This window comes from Saccostrea cucullata, unplaced genomic scaffold (assembly GCF_032062105.1).
Source record: "Saccostrea cucullata isolate Sc308-1 unplaced genomic scaffold, CSIRO_AGI_Scuc_v1 ctg116, whole genome shotgun sequence".
Taxonomy (NCBI): domain Eukaryota; kingdom Metazoa; phylum Mollusca; class Bivalvia; order Ostreida; family Ostreidae; genus Saccostrea; species Saccostrea cuccullata.
Window position 1 is genome coordinate 145,530 of NW_026931870.1, and position 18,813 is coordinate 164,342.

Genomic DNA, 18,813 nt, shown 5'->3' on the forward strand with positions numbered 1-18,813 from the left:
TGTGGTAAATATATTTATTATTTTATTTGTTTTAATACAGTTTATTAACTAAAAAATTTAATATCTTTTATAACTTATGTGTATAAATTTTTGTAAATTCATTAACCCCCCCCCCTCCCCTATCCCCAGAATAAATAAAAACAGAAACTATATACATTCAGATCCTTGATCAGGCACTTTTTTTCGAAATGAATTTTAAAAGTGTCTGTGTTACAGGGGCATAAATATTTGCAACAATATTAAAAGACTGATCATTTTTTGATCCGCGCCTGAAAAATACAACAATGCAATATATACAAATAAATACGAACAAAAGTTAAATACCATAAAAATGCTGGGCGTGAATGGACTGAAACTTAATATTTATTCCATGTTGATTAATTAGGCCTATGATTGGGAAGTTTATTTAAAAGTGCACTGTAAACATTTTGTGCGGACCTCCCTAAAAGTAGTCTGCATATTTATTTTTCACATATCATTGCGCATAGAATAAGTCAAGGTGTGCAGAGTAAAAGCTGGTAGCAGATGGGAGAGGATATGATAATATGCTTTCGTTAACTATTTTGAAAGTTAAAATTTAAAATTGAAAACGCTTCAATAATAATTTGGGTGGGAATGTTATTTTTTTCATGGACCTAATTTCACACGGTTAACGAGAGTACTTCAGTGTGTTGTTCGGTTAGTTATGGTGGACTGACAAATTCCTATATGCTACTGTAACTTTTACTCCAAGAGGCGCATAATTCAAAATAACATTGTTTTAACTCCATTCAAAAATAAGCAAATCTAATTTCTTTATCAGCTTTTTGCTATTATTCGGTTTCTTCTGTCAGATCAATTGCATCTTCGACACTTAACTTTAGCCGAGGCTGAGTAAGGTGTTGCTTGCAATGCTCGACTTCAGAATCCAGTACCGTTGAAGTGACCAATGCACCAGCCATGTCTTTTTCGGAGAGGTTTGTATGTTACATCAATGTTAGCTTGACAATATCTGGCTTTTCCGTCAATAATTGTTCAGTGTCTCGAGTAATGACTTCCGAGCGGAAGGAAACATAATTAGGCCATCAGATTGAATCACTGTTGCCTCATAACACTAACAGTTACTGTTATTCTTCTGTGTCCATTGCAAAATTGTTGGTAGTAACTTTTGAGATTGGACAACTGTCAAACATTAATTTAAACAAAACATAGTTGTTAAATTCAGTAACCCCTGCTTCCTAATTTTCACAATGCTTCACACTACAGAACAAAATCTGCCAGGTGTTCCTCAGTACATAAAATATTTTCTTTTTTTTTTAAAGTTCAGATTAATCCATTTATAACATGAATGTGTGAGCTATGTTAAATAGGAATTAAATGAATTCAAACAAATTCTAAAATGTCCTGGATAACCTTTATTATTGGTATTCTTCATGCCAGTGATCAGCTGGTGATAAGAATTGTTATTTACTTTTCAGACAAAATTTGCCTTTAATCACTTGTCTCAAATTATAAAGACAGTAAATCCCACTTATAGCGAACATTTTTATAATGAATTTAGTCCTATGGCGAAGTCATTTTCATTCCCCTTGACTTTAAATTATACATGACTGTATTGTAAACTTGGCAGATATGACAAATTACACTTATAATTCTACAATTGTTTAAGCAAAATTGTCCGTCCATAGCACTTCCTTATAGATATGTATTTTAAAACTGTATAAACAGTGTTTCACATATTGTGTACTAATCAATATTGAAAATATTATTTGTCCAATTCAGTACTGGGATATAAATGCATGAACCCAAAAAAAAGACTCATTAAAACTGAGTCCATTAATCTGGTATATGAAGGATGTTTCAATCTAGTAAATGCTCTAGGGAAATATGAAGCAATTAAATGTTTATTCATTGTCTTAAAAATGCAATCCAAGATGATCAGGATTTGAGGAAGTCGGCAGGCCTAGAATTAGCCTGCCCCTTTCCTGTCATATAATACAGAATCTATATCTTAGAAAAGTATTTCTACACTTTTTATATGAACATATAGCAATATTTTAAACAGTATATTACTTCAGATGGAAGTGCCAGAATACTCAGATTAATTCTGATCATTAATCAGTTTGAGTTCAGGCTCATTATAGTCTTATAGACATAAATTTGGTTTGTTGTACACATGCTTTCATATTAGTAGTGTGGCAGTCAATTGGGTTCTACCTTTAGTGACACCTCTCATGTTTCATTTGGTTATGTGACCAGACAGTATGTGTCAGGTAAAAGACCTGCTCAGGAAGAATTGGTGTCTTATTGGTGGAAGACAGAAATGTGGTGGTCAGATGGGCTCCATCACCAGTTTGTCAAGTATCGTGGTAGAGCACCTGACTGGAGATTCAGGTGGCCTGGGGTCCAATCCAGGCCTGGTTCGTTGCATTTTTCTCCTCTACCTTTACAGTTGTACCTGCAGAATAAAATTAAATTTGACATTTCTTTAGTCAAGTGGGGCTTTTCTCTTATAAGTGAAGTGTGGAACAGTATTGTAAATGTTTAATTCGTATGTATAAACAAATAATTAATTTAGAAATTGAAAAACAATACTGTGAGGAGCAATGTAATTATAGTCAAATCTTGGTAATGCTCCAAAATTTTGCAGCAACTATCAGAAAGTCAGCGTGTACTTAAGATCTAATTTCAATCAGATTATTTTCAGGAGTTACCTATCATGCTAAATGAAAGAAGTCAAAGTACAAACAGTTAAAATTTAAATGTATGCTTTATACATCATTGCTTCCTGCTTGAGAAACTCAACAGTTGATTTTTTTTTCCTAGACAGTTCACACTAAGTCTAAAGAGTTTATTCAAGTTTTAATATTTTAATATATTTTTATTATTCCTATAATTATTTAGCTGATACTTCACATTGAATTTAGTTATAATCTGAAGTTTCATTTTATAAGTGTGCAGTGCATGCCTGTCTCTAAGTTGAATATTTGTTAGGGTTTTTCGCTTTGTTTGGGTTTTATTGATTGGGGTTTTAAGTTTTTTTTCTTTTTTTTTTTTAGAAAATTAGGAGTGTTATCTTTAACAGTTATTGCTTATTAATAATATCTTACTGTTTGAGTTGGTATCAATCATTACTCTAACTGGCTAGTCAAGGAGGATAACTCCGTTATGACTGTTTATCAAAACGTTGAAGTTTCGGTTTCATTTACTGGTATGTCGTTAGTCTTTCCCTGAAATAGGCAAATTTTTAAATAGAACAAGGTGGCTGATTATCTCTTCTTTTTTTTTTTTAACTTAGCGAACATTCTGAAAGTTATGATAGAGCTGTTGTCATTGAGTTCAAATTCTTGGAATTACTTTGAGATCTTTGATACTGATAACAAAGTCTTTGTAACTTTTCGACTGTGTTGAAAAAAACAATGATATTATTATAGATTGAATATTAAAATTCTCAATTCATTGGTATCAGTATATATAATTCAGTTACTCAGTACTCCTGAAGTATTGCTTTGGGAACAGCTGACTTTTTTTTCCGTAAAAAGTTTGTCACCATTTCTTTTCTTAAGTTGTTGATAAATGAAAGTCATAGAGATAGTGAGTTTTAAAAGATATTATATGACTGAATTCTGCTGGCCTCATTCAAACACTTTTAAAAATCACATATATTTTATATGTATTTATAACATTATCATATATCTAAATTATATTTAAGTGGGGCCAAAATAAAATTATAGTTTGTTTGGAATTGCCTCCCGACTCATTGAAATACCCCCCTCCTGAAAAAATTTTATTGACCAAAAGTAGGATGATTTTTTTTTATTTAATCAATTTTTTGCCTATTACATGTATCACATACAAAACACTGAAATATAGTGTCAGATCTATGTAAAATTAAATAAAATAATTTCCCTCCCTCCCTCCTGTGTCTGAAACCCTTCAGGCGGCAATTCCAAACAAACAATTTTTTAAGGATGGCCTGGCATAGATTGTTAATTGTATTATTTGTTAAACAAAATAAGAAATTATTAATATATATTACTTGTAGTAATACTATATGTAAAAAAGGTGCTTACCAATACTTGTCAAAAATCAAACTGAAATGTACTAAACCACTTCCATTGTTGACTAAATTGAAATCCAGGTGATGGAGGGATCTTTTAAAACTCCCTTCACCTTTGGATGCTTTGGTTGGAACATAAAGATTAAGTTTATGTTTAAGCCCGTATCTTTCCCTGGTTTGTTCTTGTATCAGTCTGTTGTCTGTTGTCTTTGAAGTGTGTACAACAACATGTGGCAGATCGCTAGGATGATCACATGTTGTCAAGTAGGTTCCTAAAATATCTCCTCCCAGCCTTGTCATTATATAGCCTGAATGTGCATCATAAAAAAGATGACTGAATATCTGATCCTTCCTGTATTTTCATGGATTATTAGTCACCTGATGCACTGAAATCTATAAGGTTTTGATTTCACAAGAGATATATGCATTACACGCAGGCCACACAAATCAGTCAGGTGCCAGCCGTGCCGTGAACCAGCACAATAATTCTGAATATTTTATCACTTTTTTAAAACAGGTAAATATTTCACTACCAAGCCCCTTTCACTTTCATGGACAATAGCACTCTTTACCTTTGCCTTGTTTGATTTTATTAGGGTTATAACAGCAGAACTTTATTTTTTGCAATTAAGAAAAGGAGTAAAACATTCATTCCTTAGGGATTAAGGAAATTGATTATAAATTAAGAATAATCAGCTAAAATGCAATATATCTGATTTATGGCATTAGTCAGCATCCATTGATATAACAGTAGTAGTATGCCTAAACCTGCCTAGTAATCTGTCACAGAATGTATCTTTATTTCACATCAGTTACTCGGCAATTATTTTGCCAGGAAAGTGACGTAAGGATATTTAAGCCTGGAGGTTTTATTTTTCTGGAATGTCGGATTGATTAGAAGGTTGGCTTGCTGGAATCCTAATGTGTTTTGTGTTTTGTCTTTATTGAGAGAGATATAAATGCTCAGTTAGCCTACATAGACAGATGAGTTGTGGTCATACATGTTTTGGGGTTTAGCCGGGTCACTAGTATAATCCACCTAGAAGGATCTGTAGTTTATGACATGTATAGATCTATATACAGGATGTGACTTAGAGCTCAGATAAACCTTACAACATTGATATAATGAAAGCCTTTGTTTTACTGTTGTTTTTACTTGTAAACAATACCATTTCCTGGTGTCTTCCCTCAAGGTCAAAGTTCACAAGGAATAACCACAGCAGCTAATGGTGGGGTTAGCTAACGCAGTGTAGATATAGTACTGTGGTGTTGGAGGGATACATTACATTCATTGACCGGGAAATAATAGGGAGTAAACTGAGTTTGCTGGAGTGTACTCCAGGTGATATTGTGTGTGTATTTAGTGACCAGGCTTTGAATGACAAGGATTATCAGTGATCGCTGGCTGGACGAACAAACTAATTTGATGATCCACCTCTTAAGTGTGAGAGTGTTGTGGTGTAAAGGAATTCATTTTATATATATAGAAGGGGAAAAACATTGTTTTTGATGATGAATATTTAATGAGGAATTTGAAATGGAATTAACCACTATCACTGGATGTTATTTGTGTTTTTTCATCAGATTTTGGTGTGGCTTGTGATCACATCTGTGAAATCAGTTATTGATTTGAATATTTATATCTTATTTTACCTCAAGTTTATTTTAATGTGTTATCTATCAAAGTGCTGAATTGAGTGAATATTAGGCATTCCTGCAGATTAATTAATAAACAGCTAATTTATTTGATAATGGAGAAATCATTCTTGTTGTTGAGATAGCTAGTCTACACAATGGTGATAATAGAAAGCAATTAATCTAGCTCAGCATTGATTCAATTTCGCGTAATCCAAGTTTACAAATATGCCATTGGGAAAAAAATGGCGATCGATGGACGTTCTTCATTTTGGCTCATCTAAGCAAGATAAAGAGGCCCTAAAAAAGGACGATGGACTGGTAGGATCTGGGGAACATTTGTCTCGAACCTGTGATGCTCGGGTAAAGGGCGGGTCCAGAGAAGACCTGATTGATGCAGATCCACCGGTTATTCTAAGAAAGAAGCATACTAGTTCTAAGCATCGGTTTAGTTCACGAGAGGACCTCCTCGATAAACCCGCCTCCCCCAAACTGCGACAGAGCCTGCATGTCCCCTGGCACAAGACTAAGTCGAGCTCTAGGGATGATCTCATAACTAATGAATCTAGGAAAGAAGTGAACGACAGGTATATCAAATTCACCAATCATATCTGCCTGCTTTATTAATTATCACACTCAGGGTTACATGGTGCATGTACACACACATTGTTTGTGTATGTATAACCCTGATAGCACTACCTGTGGCTTAATATGGGTGAAAGGGATAATGCAGTAATGTTATAATCAGGTGCACTTTTTAATGGATCAAAACTGGTATGCATTACTTCACAAAAATCCAACATTGTGGATCATCTGTGGTGCAGAATGCATTGATGGGGGAAGGAAATGAACTGATAACTTACATATGTCTAGGCCAGGAAATTGATGTCTTGTGTGTAGTGGTATCATCTCATTATTGGTAAATGTTAACACACTTGTTGAGTATTCTTCATGACAAAAATGACTGGACATAGTGTATTGATATTGTACACAATCATCCAATAGGACCTGATCTACTCCAGACCAGGGTCATGTTTACACTAACCTGTCATGAACAGGTATCGGTGAATGACAACTTTCCCACATGATTTTACTAAATTCTAGACTGAAGGAATGTTAAATATAGTCTTTTCCTTTCCCCATGCAATTATAATTCCTTCAGCTCAATTTAAGGTGGTACATCTACTTGATAGGAGTAGATAGATGTAGCAGGTCAGGTGTTTACATTGTGAATCTTTCCAGGGATGACTGAATTTAATGCTGTTTGAGGTCTTAATTTTGTGTTCTGCATGAGTAACTTGTGTGTATAATGGGTATCAGCGATGCTACGCATCTAACTTTCATACAGGAACTTGCATTTCTTGTTTGCCTCTACTCCTTGGGTTTTCTCAGGAAATGATAAATTGTAGATCTTATACACTGTAGTTAATACACAGACTGAAAGTTGGTTGAGTTTATATATGTATATAAATAATCATTGAAAGGGAATTTTACTCACATAATTATTCACCCTTTACATTATATTGTTTTTAGTACAATGTTTTCAGTAAAGAGACACTGATTTTTCATTTCTATGTGAAATATTATGGGTAACTAAGAAGAATCTATGTGTTCTTTATTTTCATTTGTGCAAAACACTTGAATTTAAGGAAAATGTATCCTCACTATGTGAAACACATGTTCCTGTTAATGCCTATTACGTAAAAGGTTTCAAGTTTGTTTTATGGCTTTTCTGTTGTAAAATCAGAGAGAGAGAGAGAGAGCATTAGAGAGAGAGAGAGAGAGGATGTTATGGATGGCAACAGCTGATCATATCTTTATTTACTCCAGGTTCATATTAATTGATCTATTTATAACAATCAGACTCAGAGGAGGAACATCTTCCTTGATGTTATAGATTGCTTATATTTACTATTTACACCATTCAATTTACCCAAGTTTTTAAAGAGTACACATAAACTATGCAAAATTAAACATTTGTAATTCTACATTTTTTTTTGTTTTCACAAAATTTAATGCTATTTGCTTCACAATACAAATCAGAATATATTTTATACACGCCTGGTAAAATGTCTGATATTTTGCTGTCCATTGTAGGCACTCTAGCAGTGTGAAATTGGAACAACATGGCACTCAGGAAGAAACCAAAGAAGGTAAGCTGGCAGAATGATAGGTGCAAGATTTAGTAAGAAAAAATAGGTACAAGATTTAGGCAGAAAAATATGCAAAAGGATTAAGGTTTAGACAGAAAAATAGGCACAAGATTTAGAGAGATAAATAGACACAAGATTTAGGCAGAAAAATAGGCATAAGGTTTAGTAAGAAAAAATACGCACAAGAATTAGGCAGAAAAATATGCAAAAGGATTAAGGTTTAGACAGAAAAATAGGCACAAGATTTAGAGAGATAAATAGGCACAAGATTTAGGCAGAAAAATAGGCACAAGATGAAGGAAAGTTAATAATATTAGTTAAGCAACAGGAAAATGGGTGGTTGATATTGCTTTGTGGAACTCTTTTACAATGGAGGTAGGAAACATCATTTAGCGGGTTGCAATGTGCTGCTTAGCATGTTAGGAGTTCTGTCATCACTGTAGGTTTTAAGGACATACAACAAATGAATACTGTGATGATATATCTTGCTAGATGTTGCTCTATTGACTCTCACTTACCATAAAGTCAACCATATCTTTCTGATAAATGTTAATTTTGAAAATCTGAGCAGTTTGAATAAGATGTCTTAAAATGACTCAAAGAGCATATAGGCTAATAACAAAAATTCAAAAAGTAGAGCAAAGAAGGGCTCTCGGATATATAAGCAACAAAAAAATACACAAAAAGAAAAATACACAAAGAGCTAGGGCTCTCACATGTCATGCATTTAGAGAAGCAACAAAAATACAAATAGTAAGGCAAAGAGCAGGACTTTCACATATAGGCAGGCAACAAAAATACAAATAGTGGGGCAAAGAGTAGTACTCTCACATATAGGCAGGCAACAAAAATACAAATAGTAAGGCAAAGAGCAGGACTTTCACATATAGGCAGGCAACAAAAATACAAATAGTAGGGCAGGGAGTAGGGCTCTCAATACAGGCAACAAAATTACAAATAGTGGGGCAAAGAGTAGTACTCTCACATATAGGCAGGCAACAAAAATACAAATAGTAGGGCAAAGAGCAGGACTCTCAATACAGGCAACAAAAATACATAGTAGGGCAAAGAGTAGGGCTCTCAATACAGGCAACAAAAAACAAAAAAAAAGTAAGGCAAAGAGCAGGACTCACATATAGGCAGGCAACAAAATTACATAGTAGGGCAAAGAGTAGGGCTCTCAATACAGGCAACAAAGATACAAATAGTAGGGCAAAGAGTAAGGCTCTCAATACAGGCTACAGGCAACAAAAAGTACAAATACTAGGGCAATGAATAGGACTCTCACATTTAGGCTAGCAATAAAAAAGTAGGGCAAGGGCAGTCTGGGCTCTCACATATAGGCAGGCAACAAAAATACATGTATTAGGGCAAAGAGCAGGGCTGTTATGCCAAGGCCATTTAGGCAGCAACAAAATATATGTAAAGGGCAATACAGGAAACAAAGAATTACAAACAGTGCAAAGATGTAAGAAAAAAAATAAATGGCAGGTAAGGCAACAAAAAATGTGCTCTCACATATAGTAAGACAAAAAACAAATAAGTAGGGCAAAGAGTAGGGAAACAAGAAAATTTACAGATAGCAGGTAGACCAAGGCACATAAGATTCTTGGGGATGCAATCCAGCAATGTAGGACTTATGATGTACTATAGTTCAAGGCATGACTAGCAATTCATTTAAATTTCATCCTGCATTCATTTGATATGGTGGCTTGTCAAGATAATGAGGCAGAAAAAATCACCCAGCTATTTCTGGATTTGTTATCAGAAGGGAAAGGAGTATATTGAAGCTTAATGGCTGCCAAAACACATCAATATCAAGTAATAGTTCAGGTTTCTGTCATTCATCCAAATATGCATTTACACACACACTTACTGAGAGAATAGGACAAATATAAGCAGATGTCTGTAGATTATCTTCAGAAATGTCCACTATTTGCGGAAAAAAACACTTTGTTTGTTAACAAAGCCAGGAATTAATCTAGGGCATATTTACTACTGATATTTTGCCCCAGAGAAAATTTCCCTATCCCTTTTGATAATTAAAAATTCCCCTGACAATGTTGAATGATAAAAATATAGAATAATTTTTTATTCCTTAATTAATAATGGAAATTTCAGGTAAAAAAAAAGCAACAAAATATCTGCAATATGGTTTTACTTAGCTATTTTATGCACTCAAAATGGTCTTTAAACTAATGAAGTTCAGTTGGGCCCCACAATTGTTGCTCTTTGGCCCTCAGACCCCCAGCTGATTTTCTTAATTTCTCCAGAAAGGGTAGTTTTACCAAAAAGCTAGATTAGTCCCTGAAAGCATAGGTGATTAATAAATAGTTACTGTATAGCTACAGAAGCTTTTACATCCCAACATTATAAACCATACTGCTTTTTATACATCTTAATGTTATAGGAATTGCCTAGCTGTTTTTAATTCAGGACTGGTCATAAAAAACAACAACCCTAGTTAAAAATCTACATAGGCCACACAGGTGTATGTCTAATATTATAATGATGGATAACTGAAGAGTTACAGAACCATAAAAATTATACTTCACAATGTTTACCTGATATAAGGCTTTGCCTTTGGAATGTTTTCTGAATGAAAAGTTGAGATATTAAACCATATTCAAACAATACAAATTAGGAGCAGAACAAACATGTATGTCTAAAACATCAGAGGTGGGATCAGGTGCCACAGAGGTGTGAGCACCCCCTCCTGACCATTCACACTCACTGTGTGCTCCTTGTCATGAGCAGGGAAAAATCTGTAGACAATTTAGTGTGTAAAAAAGTGGTCTAACAATGAATACTTAATAGCATGAAATAGATAAATTTTAATACATTTTTAGCTCACCTCGACAAAGTCGAGATGAGCTTATGCTATACCCCCGGCGTTGGCGTCAGCGTCAGCATCCCAGGGTAAAGTTTTTGGAGCAGGTCCATTCCCAAGGAACTATAAGCCCTACCCGGACCAAACTTGCATGGATGATGCATGTAGGGATGGACACTACCAGAATTGCTTTGGATGCTGGATCTGACCTACATTTACCAGATTAGTGACTAGATTATTCCTAAGTAACTATAAACCCTACCTGGACCAAACTTGCATGGATGATGCATCTAGGGATGGACAATCGAAACTTGCTTCGGATGCTGGATCTGACCCACATTTTCCAAATAAGTGATGAGGTTAAAGTTTTTGGAACAGGCAATCCCAAATGAATTTTAAGATGTATTTAAACAGAACTTGCTTGAATATTATTGTCAGAATAAAAATCAACTGTAAAGAAAATATGATGTGAGATTGGCATTACCTAAACTGATAACACTCGTCGAGGTGAGCTTCGTAATCTTTGATTACCTATGTTTTCTAAAGTGCACACACCATTTAAGAGAGTAATACCAATTATTATTTGAATGTGATAGTTATCATAAGGATATCTTAAGAATTTTAGGCTGTTCATAGAGAAAAAAAGACCCACCAAGTTTTGAAATGTTACCAGTTCCCAAGATTGTAGATATGTACACAATCTCACAATATCAATTTAAATCCTACAATTTCAAAATTTGCAGTACATGTAGCTTTGGTAAAACAAATTTATCTTGAGTTAGACTGGTTATTGTTTGGATAATGTAGATATGTCAGGTTATAGATGAAATTTAACATTGATTGAAATGGCTAGATGCTGAACACAATGTCTTAAGCCATTGTCTTCAGTGTTTTCCCTAAGAACCGGCTACTGGCCAAATTGACTGATTCAATTGACAAAAATGCCACTTTGAAATAAAAATTTGTTGTTAGGTCCACAGAGATTTTGTTCATAAACCTCAGCCCCTAGACTGTTACAACTGATCTCTAACCCTTTACTTTGAAATAAAGGGAATACACTGTGTCTTATGTTGTTAATCTTGGTAATTTGATGTTTGTAATACTTCATTATAAATGTGTTAGTATTCATAGTTGAGTAATTTGATTATATGTGGTACAGAGAATGTTACACAATGCCCACATGTATACTTATGTATGTACTTGACAGGTTATATACAGAGATGTGTGATCATACAGAGAGATGAGAAGGGCTACGGACTCACAGTCAGGGGAGACAATCCAGTCTATGTAGAGTCTGTCAAAGCAGGTCAGTTTTGTCCAAATTTTCAGAATCAAGTTTAGAAAAAAAGGAGGGGGAAAACTCAATTCAAAAATACAGACAAAATGCATCAAGAATATTAAAAAAGCATCCTCATGTAGTAAAGATTCATTTTCTCAAATTAATAAAGAAAAACATAATATTTAAAAAAAAAATGATAATAAAAAATCTTCTTGTGCAGTGGTCGGAATGTTGACATATAAATATTTTGTGAAATGATATCATTACCAGTGATGCTTAAAAATCAGTGATTGCTTAAGTTTCAGGATACATAGAATATTTTTAATGCCTCACTGTGTAAAGCCACAGATTCTTTAATACACTGTAAACATTTTGTTAGTTATTTTTTTTAAACAGTTGAACATCTAAAAATATTCAGTGCATACATTTTGTTAACAATATCATTTGGTGCAGTATTAAAACATATGTTACACAGTATTTCAAATTGCTGGTGGGTCTGAATCATCGGTTTTAAATTTGTCTGTAACTTGAATGATACACCTGAGAAATAAGAGATGTAAATATTTAGGATACTTACCAGTTTGAATATTAAATCACATTGTTGGTGTACCTGAGGCAAAATGCTTGGCATATTACACATTTATTCTAACAACTGCATTTAATACGTAACTATTTGTCTGATTTATTATCTTTATGATCATTATCTTCAGGAAATAGTATGAAAAATAATGTCTGAGCACAAAATAAAGTTTTTGACAATACACGATATTACACAATCTTAAATGTTAATTTAGAAGTCTTTGTGTTTTAGATGGGGCAGCAGAGAGAGCTGGCGTCAGACAGGGAGACAGGATTTGTAAGGTACAAAATAATTATCAATTCAATGTAAAATACAAAGCTCAGGTTTAATGGTGATGTAATTAAAATTTAGTTTTAGTCTCTGGTATGATTTTCTCCAATCAGACATTACATAACAATATCACACACATGGAGATGTGATCTGTAAAGGCCCACATTTTCTCCCATTCAGATTACGAAAATTAAGATCAGATATGACTAAGCCAGTATTAAGTGTGATTTGTAAAGTTTATTACAATTGACACACTCCCCAGTGTCTGGTACTCAGTACAGATATAACCTTTAAAGTGGATGTTGTTATATGGGGAACAAAATCTGTATGTAGAAGCTCTCAGTTTGGAGTTTTTAGCTCACCTGAGTCAAAAGCTTAAGTGAGTTTTCTGATGACATTTTGTACGGCATCCATCTGTAAACTTTTCACATTTTCAAGTTCTTCTCAAGAACCACTAGGAAAATGTTTAAAAATCTTTTTCTCTAGAATAAGAAAGCATTGATCACCTATATTTATATGAAAGCATCCTCCTGAAGATTGTTCAAAACATGAAAGAAAGGGCGGGGCCACAACAGCCTTAAAAGATTTTACAATAGAAGATAAATTTGTAGAAAAAAACCTTACTTAAGCCATGATTAGTCATAGAAATAGGGAAGCAACAGTGGGTGACTAAGTTTTACTATAAAATTGAAGAATGTATAGGAAAAAACCTTGAAAAATGTACATAAGCCATGATTAGACTTATATACCTCAGGTAGTGTAGGTTCAAGATTGTTCCATATCACCGAAAACTCTTTTCTGGACACTTGTATTCAAAATTCAATATTGACTGATTTGGCATTTTCGTAGCCAGAATGCTCAGATGAGCTATGTGGCCCATGAGCCTCTTTCCCAATGGTCTACCTTTCATGCTTATGCCATTTTACATGTTGTGCCAAGAAATATAAATGCTGTAAACATAGCTTTTATAGATTTGGGTTACTGCCCTTTGCAAATGCACAACTAAAATGAAAGGAAAAAGTTGGGAAATTTTATGAACAAGGTTATTTCTGATTAAGGTACAGTATCAGTATAAGGTTCAGTGTTTTACTGCTATATGTTTCATTGTAACTCTTTCGGAGAGATATCTTTCAATCTTGATGAAAAATCTTTATTTGATCCTTAGTTAAAACATTGTGTTTTATTTCTGTGGACATCACCTCTGTGCGCGGAGCAGGACGAACAGATGGCATTTTATCTCGACATACTTAATTGTCACATTACTGACTTCCTGTATGGAAGGAACTGTAACTCCTCCAAACCTTATACAAAAGAGGCCTACTGAGGGGCTCACAAAATTGTATACATAAACATGATTGTACCTGTATAAAAAAAAATCAAGTGTTAGATAGGTACAAAGCATCTTAAATAGGGGGTATAAAATTTTAGGGCAGTTTATTTCAGGGCAGAATTTTTTGTCTTCATAGATTTTTACATGTAGCTATATATTTTCATGTTGAGCACACAGTGTGGTTTATACTTGTCTAGAATGTTCTGTGTGATGCTGTTTGTAGATTGCACTGTCAGGAATTACTAGAGGTACACAGGTTTCTGGCACTACTGTAGGTGTAGTCTCTCTCTACATACATAAAGTGTGTGTTACTTCTATTACTTCCTGGTCACCTGTGTGTAGGCTCTCAGTCAGCTGATAACAGTAAGAAATTAGGTATCACACCCAAAACTGACTACAAAGTCAATCAAAGGAGCTGCTGTCTTAGAACAAAAACTAATACAGATTGAAGGCCATTAGTGTAGAAGATGTGAATAACTTGATGATTAGGAGAAGAAAGTGGCAGTAGTTTGTGGGGAGAGATTCTCTACTCCTTACACAAGTTCAGGGAAATGTAGGTGTGCATGTAAGTTATGATCATTCCTTTAAATATTCTTAGATTTTTGTGATAATATATAACCCAGTAAGTAATCTGGCAGAATGCAAAAGCATGAAATCTACTTTCACTGATATATATCACTGAATTTTTTTTCTAAATATTTTGTTGGTCTTCACTTACTTCAATTATAATTTTGATTTCCTGTAGATCATTTAATATTATGAGTGTGTGTGTGGGTTGGTAAACAATTTCAGTGCAGTTATAATTGATTGATTTGAAACCTTATGTTCAATACTGGAAGCTTGATCTTTTTGACTGATTTTATAACTGATATTGTGAGTTTCCCCCTGTAGCATTTATAAAAAAAAAAAAAATCAGTTAAGTCCTCAATCAACTCAAACTTTCCAACAAGTGATGAGGACAAGAATAAAACAGGGGCATTTGCCAAAACAAATTTTAAAAAACAAGTGCATTTCAAATCTTAAAATAGAAACATTGTATCCCAAATATCGCGGTATTTTTTATACTGTCTGGTGTGTGATGATAAAGTCGTGGTAAGGTCTTATACATAAATGTCAGGCAGAGGCTTTTCCATAGTATATACAGGTACACAGAAAATGTTCAACATGCATAAAATTCACAAATCTAAGGTTTATCAAAATGATTAAGGAATTAGCCGGTTTGGTATGGTATGTATAAATGTTTAGGATACATTTATCAGGTTTATGTATGCGGTGATCCTTGGATTGATACTGTAAGTAGGGTTGATAAGAATTGGCTGGGTTTGGCTGGATACCACCTCAGATTGACCGGTCCTGCCAATTACTGGCAGTGATGTGGAAAAAACCTCTCTCCCAAGGTCAGAAGGTCACACGGGAGGAATATGTTTGTTTGTTTTGGCCATACAGTGCACACATCTAATTCCCAGAAGATTTGATACCATTATAGCTTGGTAATGGTACATGAAGGTATACTCCTGGAATCTTTATTTTTACGTAAGCATGTGTGTACCATATCACTTGGAAATCATACATCAGTGTGTCTTATTTTAGACTTAATGCTGTCACTTCTTAAAGCATCAAGTGTCTAAAACAAGAACAGACAACTCATCCTATGAGCTAGTCATACAAGGCTTCATTGTCATGGGGGAAATTATTCTGCAGAATTTATTGATGACTTCTTCCTTTACATGAAGTCTCCTTACTTTTTATTATAACTACAATGTAAGATTTACATGCATTTTTATTAACTTAAGATTAGAAATGTTAATTTTCTTGTTTTGATTTTTAGGTGAATGGGACACTGGTAACAAACTCAAACCATATAGAAGTTGTGAGACTTATAAAAGGTAAGAATGGACATCAAGAAACAAGGACAGACTACTGACAAATTTATTGATGGATTAAAACCTCAAATTATCTGGGGTTAGGAAGGTCAATATAAGATACAAGATACTAAAAGTTATCTTTATGATTAACTCCAGTTTATTTGTAAATAGGTGTTCATTGATTGTGGAATTAATCATCAAGGAAAATATTGAAGCAGGAAGGAGTTTAGAGTTTACATGGGACACCTGATTTTCATTTATGTGCCCCATTTATAGAAGATTCAAGGGCACAGTTTTCTGGTCTGTGTATGTCTGTCTGTCTGTGTGTTAATCTTTTTGGCTGCCATAACTTTAACCTTGTCCATAACTTTTGAATGCCTTCTGCTAGGGCTTTCATATTTCACTTGTGTATTCTTTGTTATAACCAAAGATTTTTTATATTATTGGATTTGACTTCTTGACATTGACCTTGGAGTTTGATATACTTAAATTGCAAAATTTTACCCTGAAAAGGGTTGATTAAGAGCATTAAAATGCTGAGGTCAATATAATGTTCTTTAACTGCATCCCTGTTTTTATGTGTTGCTTCTGTCTGTTAAAATCCCTGCCCCTGGGTTGTGATGCCAAAGGGGGGGGGGATCATGCAGGAGTGTAGTACATGATGCATATTGCAGTACTGGTATGTCATGGGCAACAAGTGATAAAAACTAAACTCGTCACTATACGTAGTACTTTAGGAGACTGTACAATTAGTCAATATTCTGTCTGTATTTTCTGATTCATAGAACCAGCTAGTTCTATTGTAGCTATAATAATTCTAACTAACATCAAAGGCAGTGAATGTGGAAACATTAGACGTCCCTAACTTCTTGTTGATAACTCTCTCCCATCATTTAAAGCCATCATCAAGGAAGAGCTCAGCCAGAAAATGGTGGCAGGCCATCAATCTTACAAAAAAAACACCTCAGAATTCGGAGGGGAGATGTCAAGGTCATAGGTTCTATTGACATTGAAATTGACTGATTTATGTAATCTCATTAGCATGCTACAGGTAATTCTACCTAGCAGGTTCCTTTCGACAGTTTGGCAGACTTATAGAAGCAATCAATTACAAAGGAGATATCTGTAGAAAACTGAAATGTTTTCTTGTCTTTATCATTTTTTGATTCTTAAAGTTGCCTTCTTCATGTTTTTGATTCTTATAAGTCCAGTGGAATACCAAAATAGTCTCATTTATAGTTATGCTGCTCAATATGCCATATCACTCTGAAAAGGATTTTGTTGGAGTTTTATTTTAATATTATTTCTCAAAACTGCATTTATGAGTGGTCACATCCATGTTTATTTCTAAGTAAATGAAAATGCAATGAAGTGGAAGTTGAGAAGTAAACTTTCATTGCATTTATGTGGACAAGTATAGAAATATCTGTATGAGTCTAATATTCAAACTTTGGGTGGAGTAGTTACAATGTAAGATGCTTAAGGACATATTGTTTTCAAACAGGTTTAGTAACTTAATGAATCTAGCAGGAATTTGGGAATTAAGATTTTTGAAATAGTTGGTATGGAGGTAAAAATTTGGGCAAACAATTACAAGTGTCTGTTGTTTAGAGAAGCGATGAATTCTCTTCCATTTGACAATGATGAAGAGAAATGCAGACCCCCTTGAATTGGCTCACGGATTGGGAAGAACAGAATCTTTTTCCAGATCTTGTTTACCTATCTCTTGAGCTGAACTTCCTGTGTAGTACCTCTGCCATTATGGGCTTTCTTGGCACAGGCTATATATTGCCGATTTCTCTGATAAATAAGGTACTCCAGAATCTGGAGAAATACTGTACTGCAATAGCTTATATTTACTCTCTAAATAAAACTAGTAAATATATATATACATTCTATCAAGCTATTTTTGATATAGGAACAGTTGAGCTTTCTTCAGTTTTGATTTAAGTTTGCTGTTTGTGCTTAAACATTCAGTGATTACAGATGTGAGCTGGGGAGGAACATCAGAGCTATGTTCCTTGTCTGATGTTTTTTCTCTCCTATTATTCGTTGTCTTATGTTTACACATGTCATCCATGCAGTGTAAATGACAGATCAGACCAGAAAATCGCCCATGTGTTTGTGACAGCGAGACTCAGCTGTATAAGTCCTGTACAAATCACTCTCCAATATTCCTCTACTTCTGATCAAGGGCTTTATAAAAAGCCTCCGAGGGACTGTAAATTCTCTGATTAAATTCTCCATCTCTGTGATGCAGGGCTTAGAGAGCTGCTGCTATAATGGTTACAACCAGACCATTATCTTACAGAATTCAATTAGATTTAGATTTTAATCAGCAGCGTATTGTCTTTGAGAAAACTAATGATCTGTCATTCATTGGAACTGCGTGGACAGATATAAGATAGGAAGGGGACAAAGTGATTGTTATATTCCCATCCATTTCTGGGTTTAATACAGAAAAAAAACCTTGGTTCCTACCACTGTATATATTGATTTTTCTGAGTTTTGAGAGTGCAGGGACAACTGCATAGTCACAATTCTTACCATCAAGTTCAGGGTCCAAGGAAAAGACCAGGGGTGGGGTGGGGAGTATTTCTTTACAGAAGTTGTGAAATCAGCATCACCATTGTATAATGAAATAAACAAAAATGTACTTATGTTTAAAACAGTGAAGTGATTTTTAATTTGGTAACACTTATCTAGCGCTACTAGTTACGTAGAATAGTACTTTTGACTTTTGTCAGCTAGTGCTGGGATAAATGATATGACACTGCATGAATATAAAAAAAATCCTTGAAAAATCAATTTATAAGTAAATTAAAGAGGAAG

General features: G+C 34.2%; 1 protein-coding gene and 1 long non-coding RNA gene across 17 annotated transcripts in view; one reads left to right on the forward strand and one right to left on the reverse strand.

The window, feature by feature from the left end:
- The first annotated feature begins 731 nt into the window (after positions 1-731).
- LOC134233793 (rho guanine nucleotide exchange factor 11-like) overlaps positions 732-18,813 on the forward strand; it is a 64,423-nt gene continuing 46,341 nt past the window's right edge. For 6 of the 16 annotated variants that reach the window (XM_062715801.1, XM_062715797.1, XM_062715799.1 and 3 more), the window contains exons 1-5: positions 5,157-6,261; positions 7,772-7,827; positions 11,865-11,963; positions 12,748-12,797; positions 15,945-16,002. In XM_062715801.1, the coding sequence (XP_062571785.1) occupies positions 5,903-6,261; positions 7,772-7,827; positions 11,865-11,963; positions 12,748-12,797; positions 15,945-16,002 (622 nt within the window). In that variant the 5' untranslated portion in view covers positions 5,157-5,902. Of the gene's footprint in view, positions 957-5,154; positions 6,262-7,771; positions 7,828-11,864; positions 11,964-12,747; positions 12,798-14,428; positions 14,682-15,944; positions 16,003-18,813 lie in introns of those variants that run through there. The other 10 variants (XM_062715796.1, XM_062715808.1, XM_062715804.1 and 7 more) reach the window with 7 other exon arrangements.
- On the reverse strand, positions 1,868-4,547 carry LOC134233817 (uncharacterized). The gene is made up of 3 exons (XR_009985071.1): positions 4,053-4,547; positions 3,090-3,209; positions 1,868-2,437 (listed from the first exon to the last, which is right to left on the reverse strand). It is a non-coding gene; the product is annotated as an uncharacterized LOC134233817 (long non-coding RNA).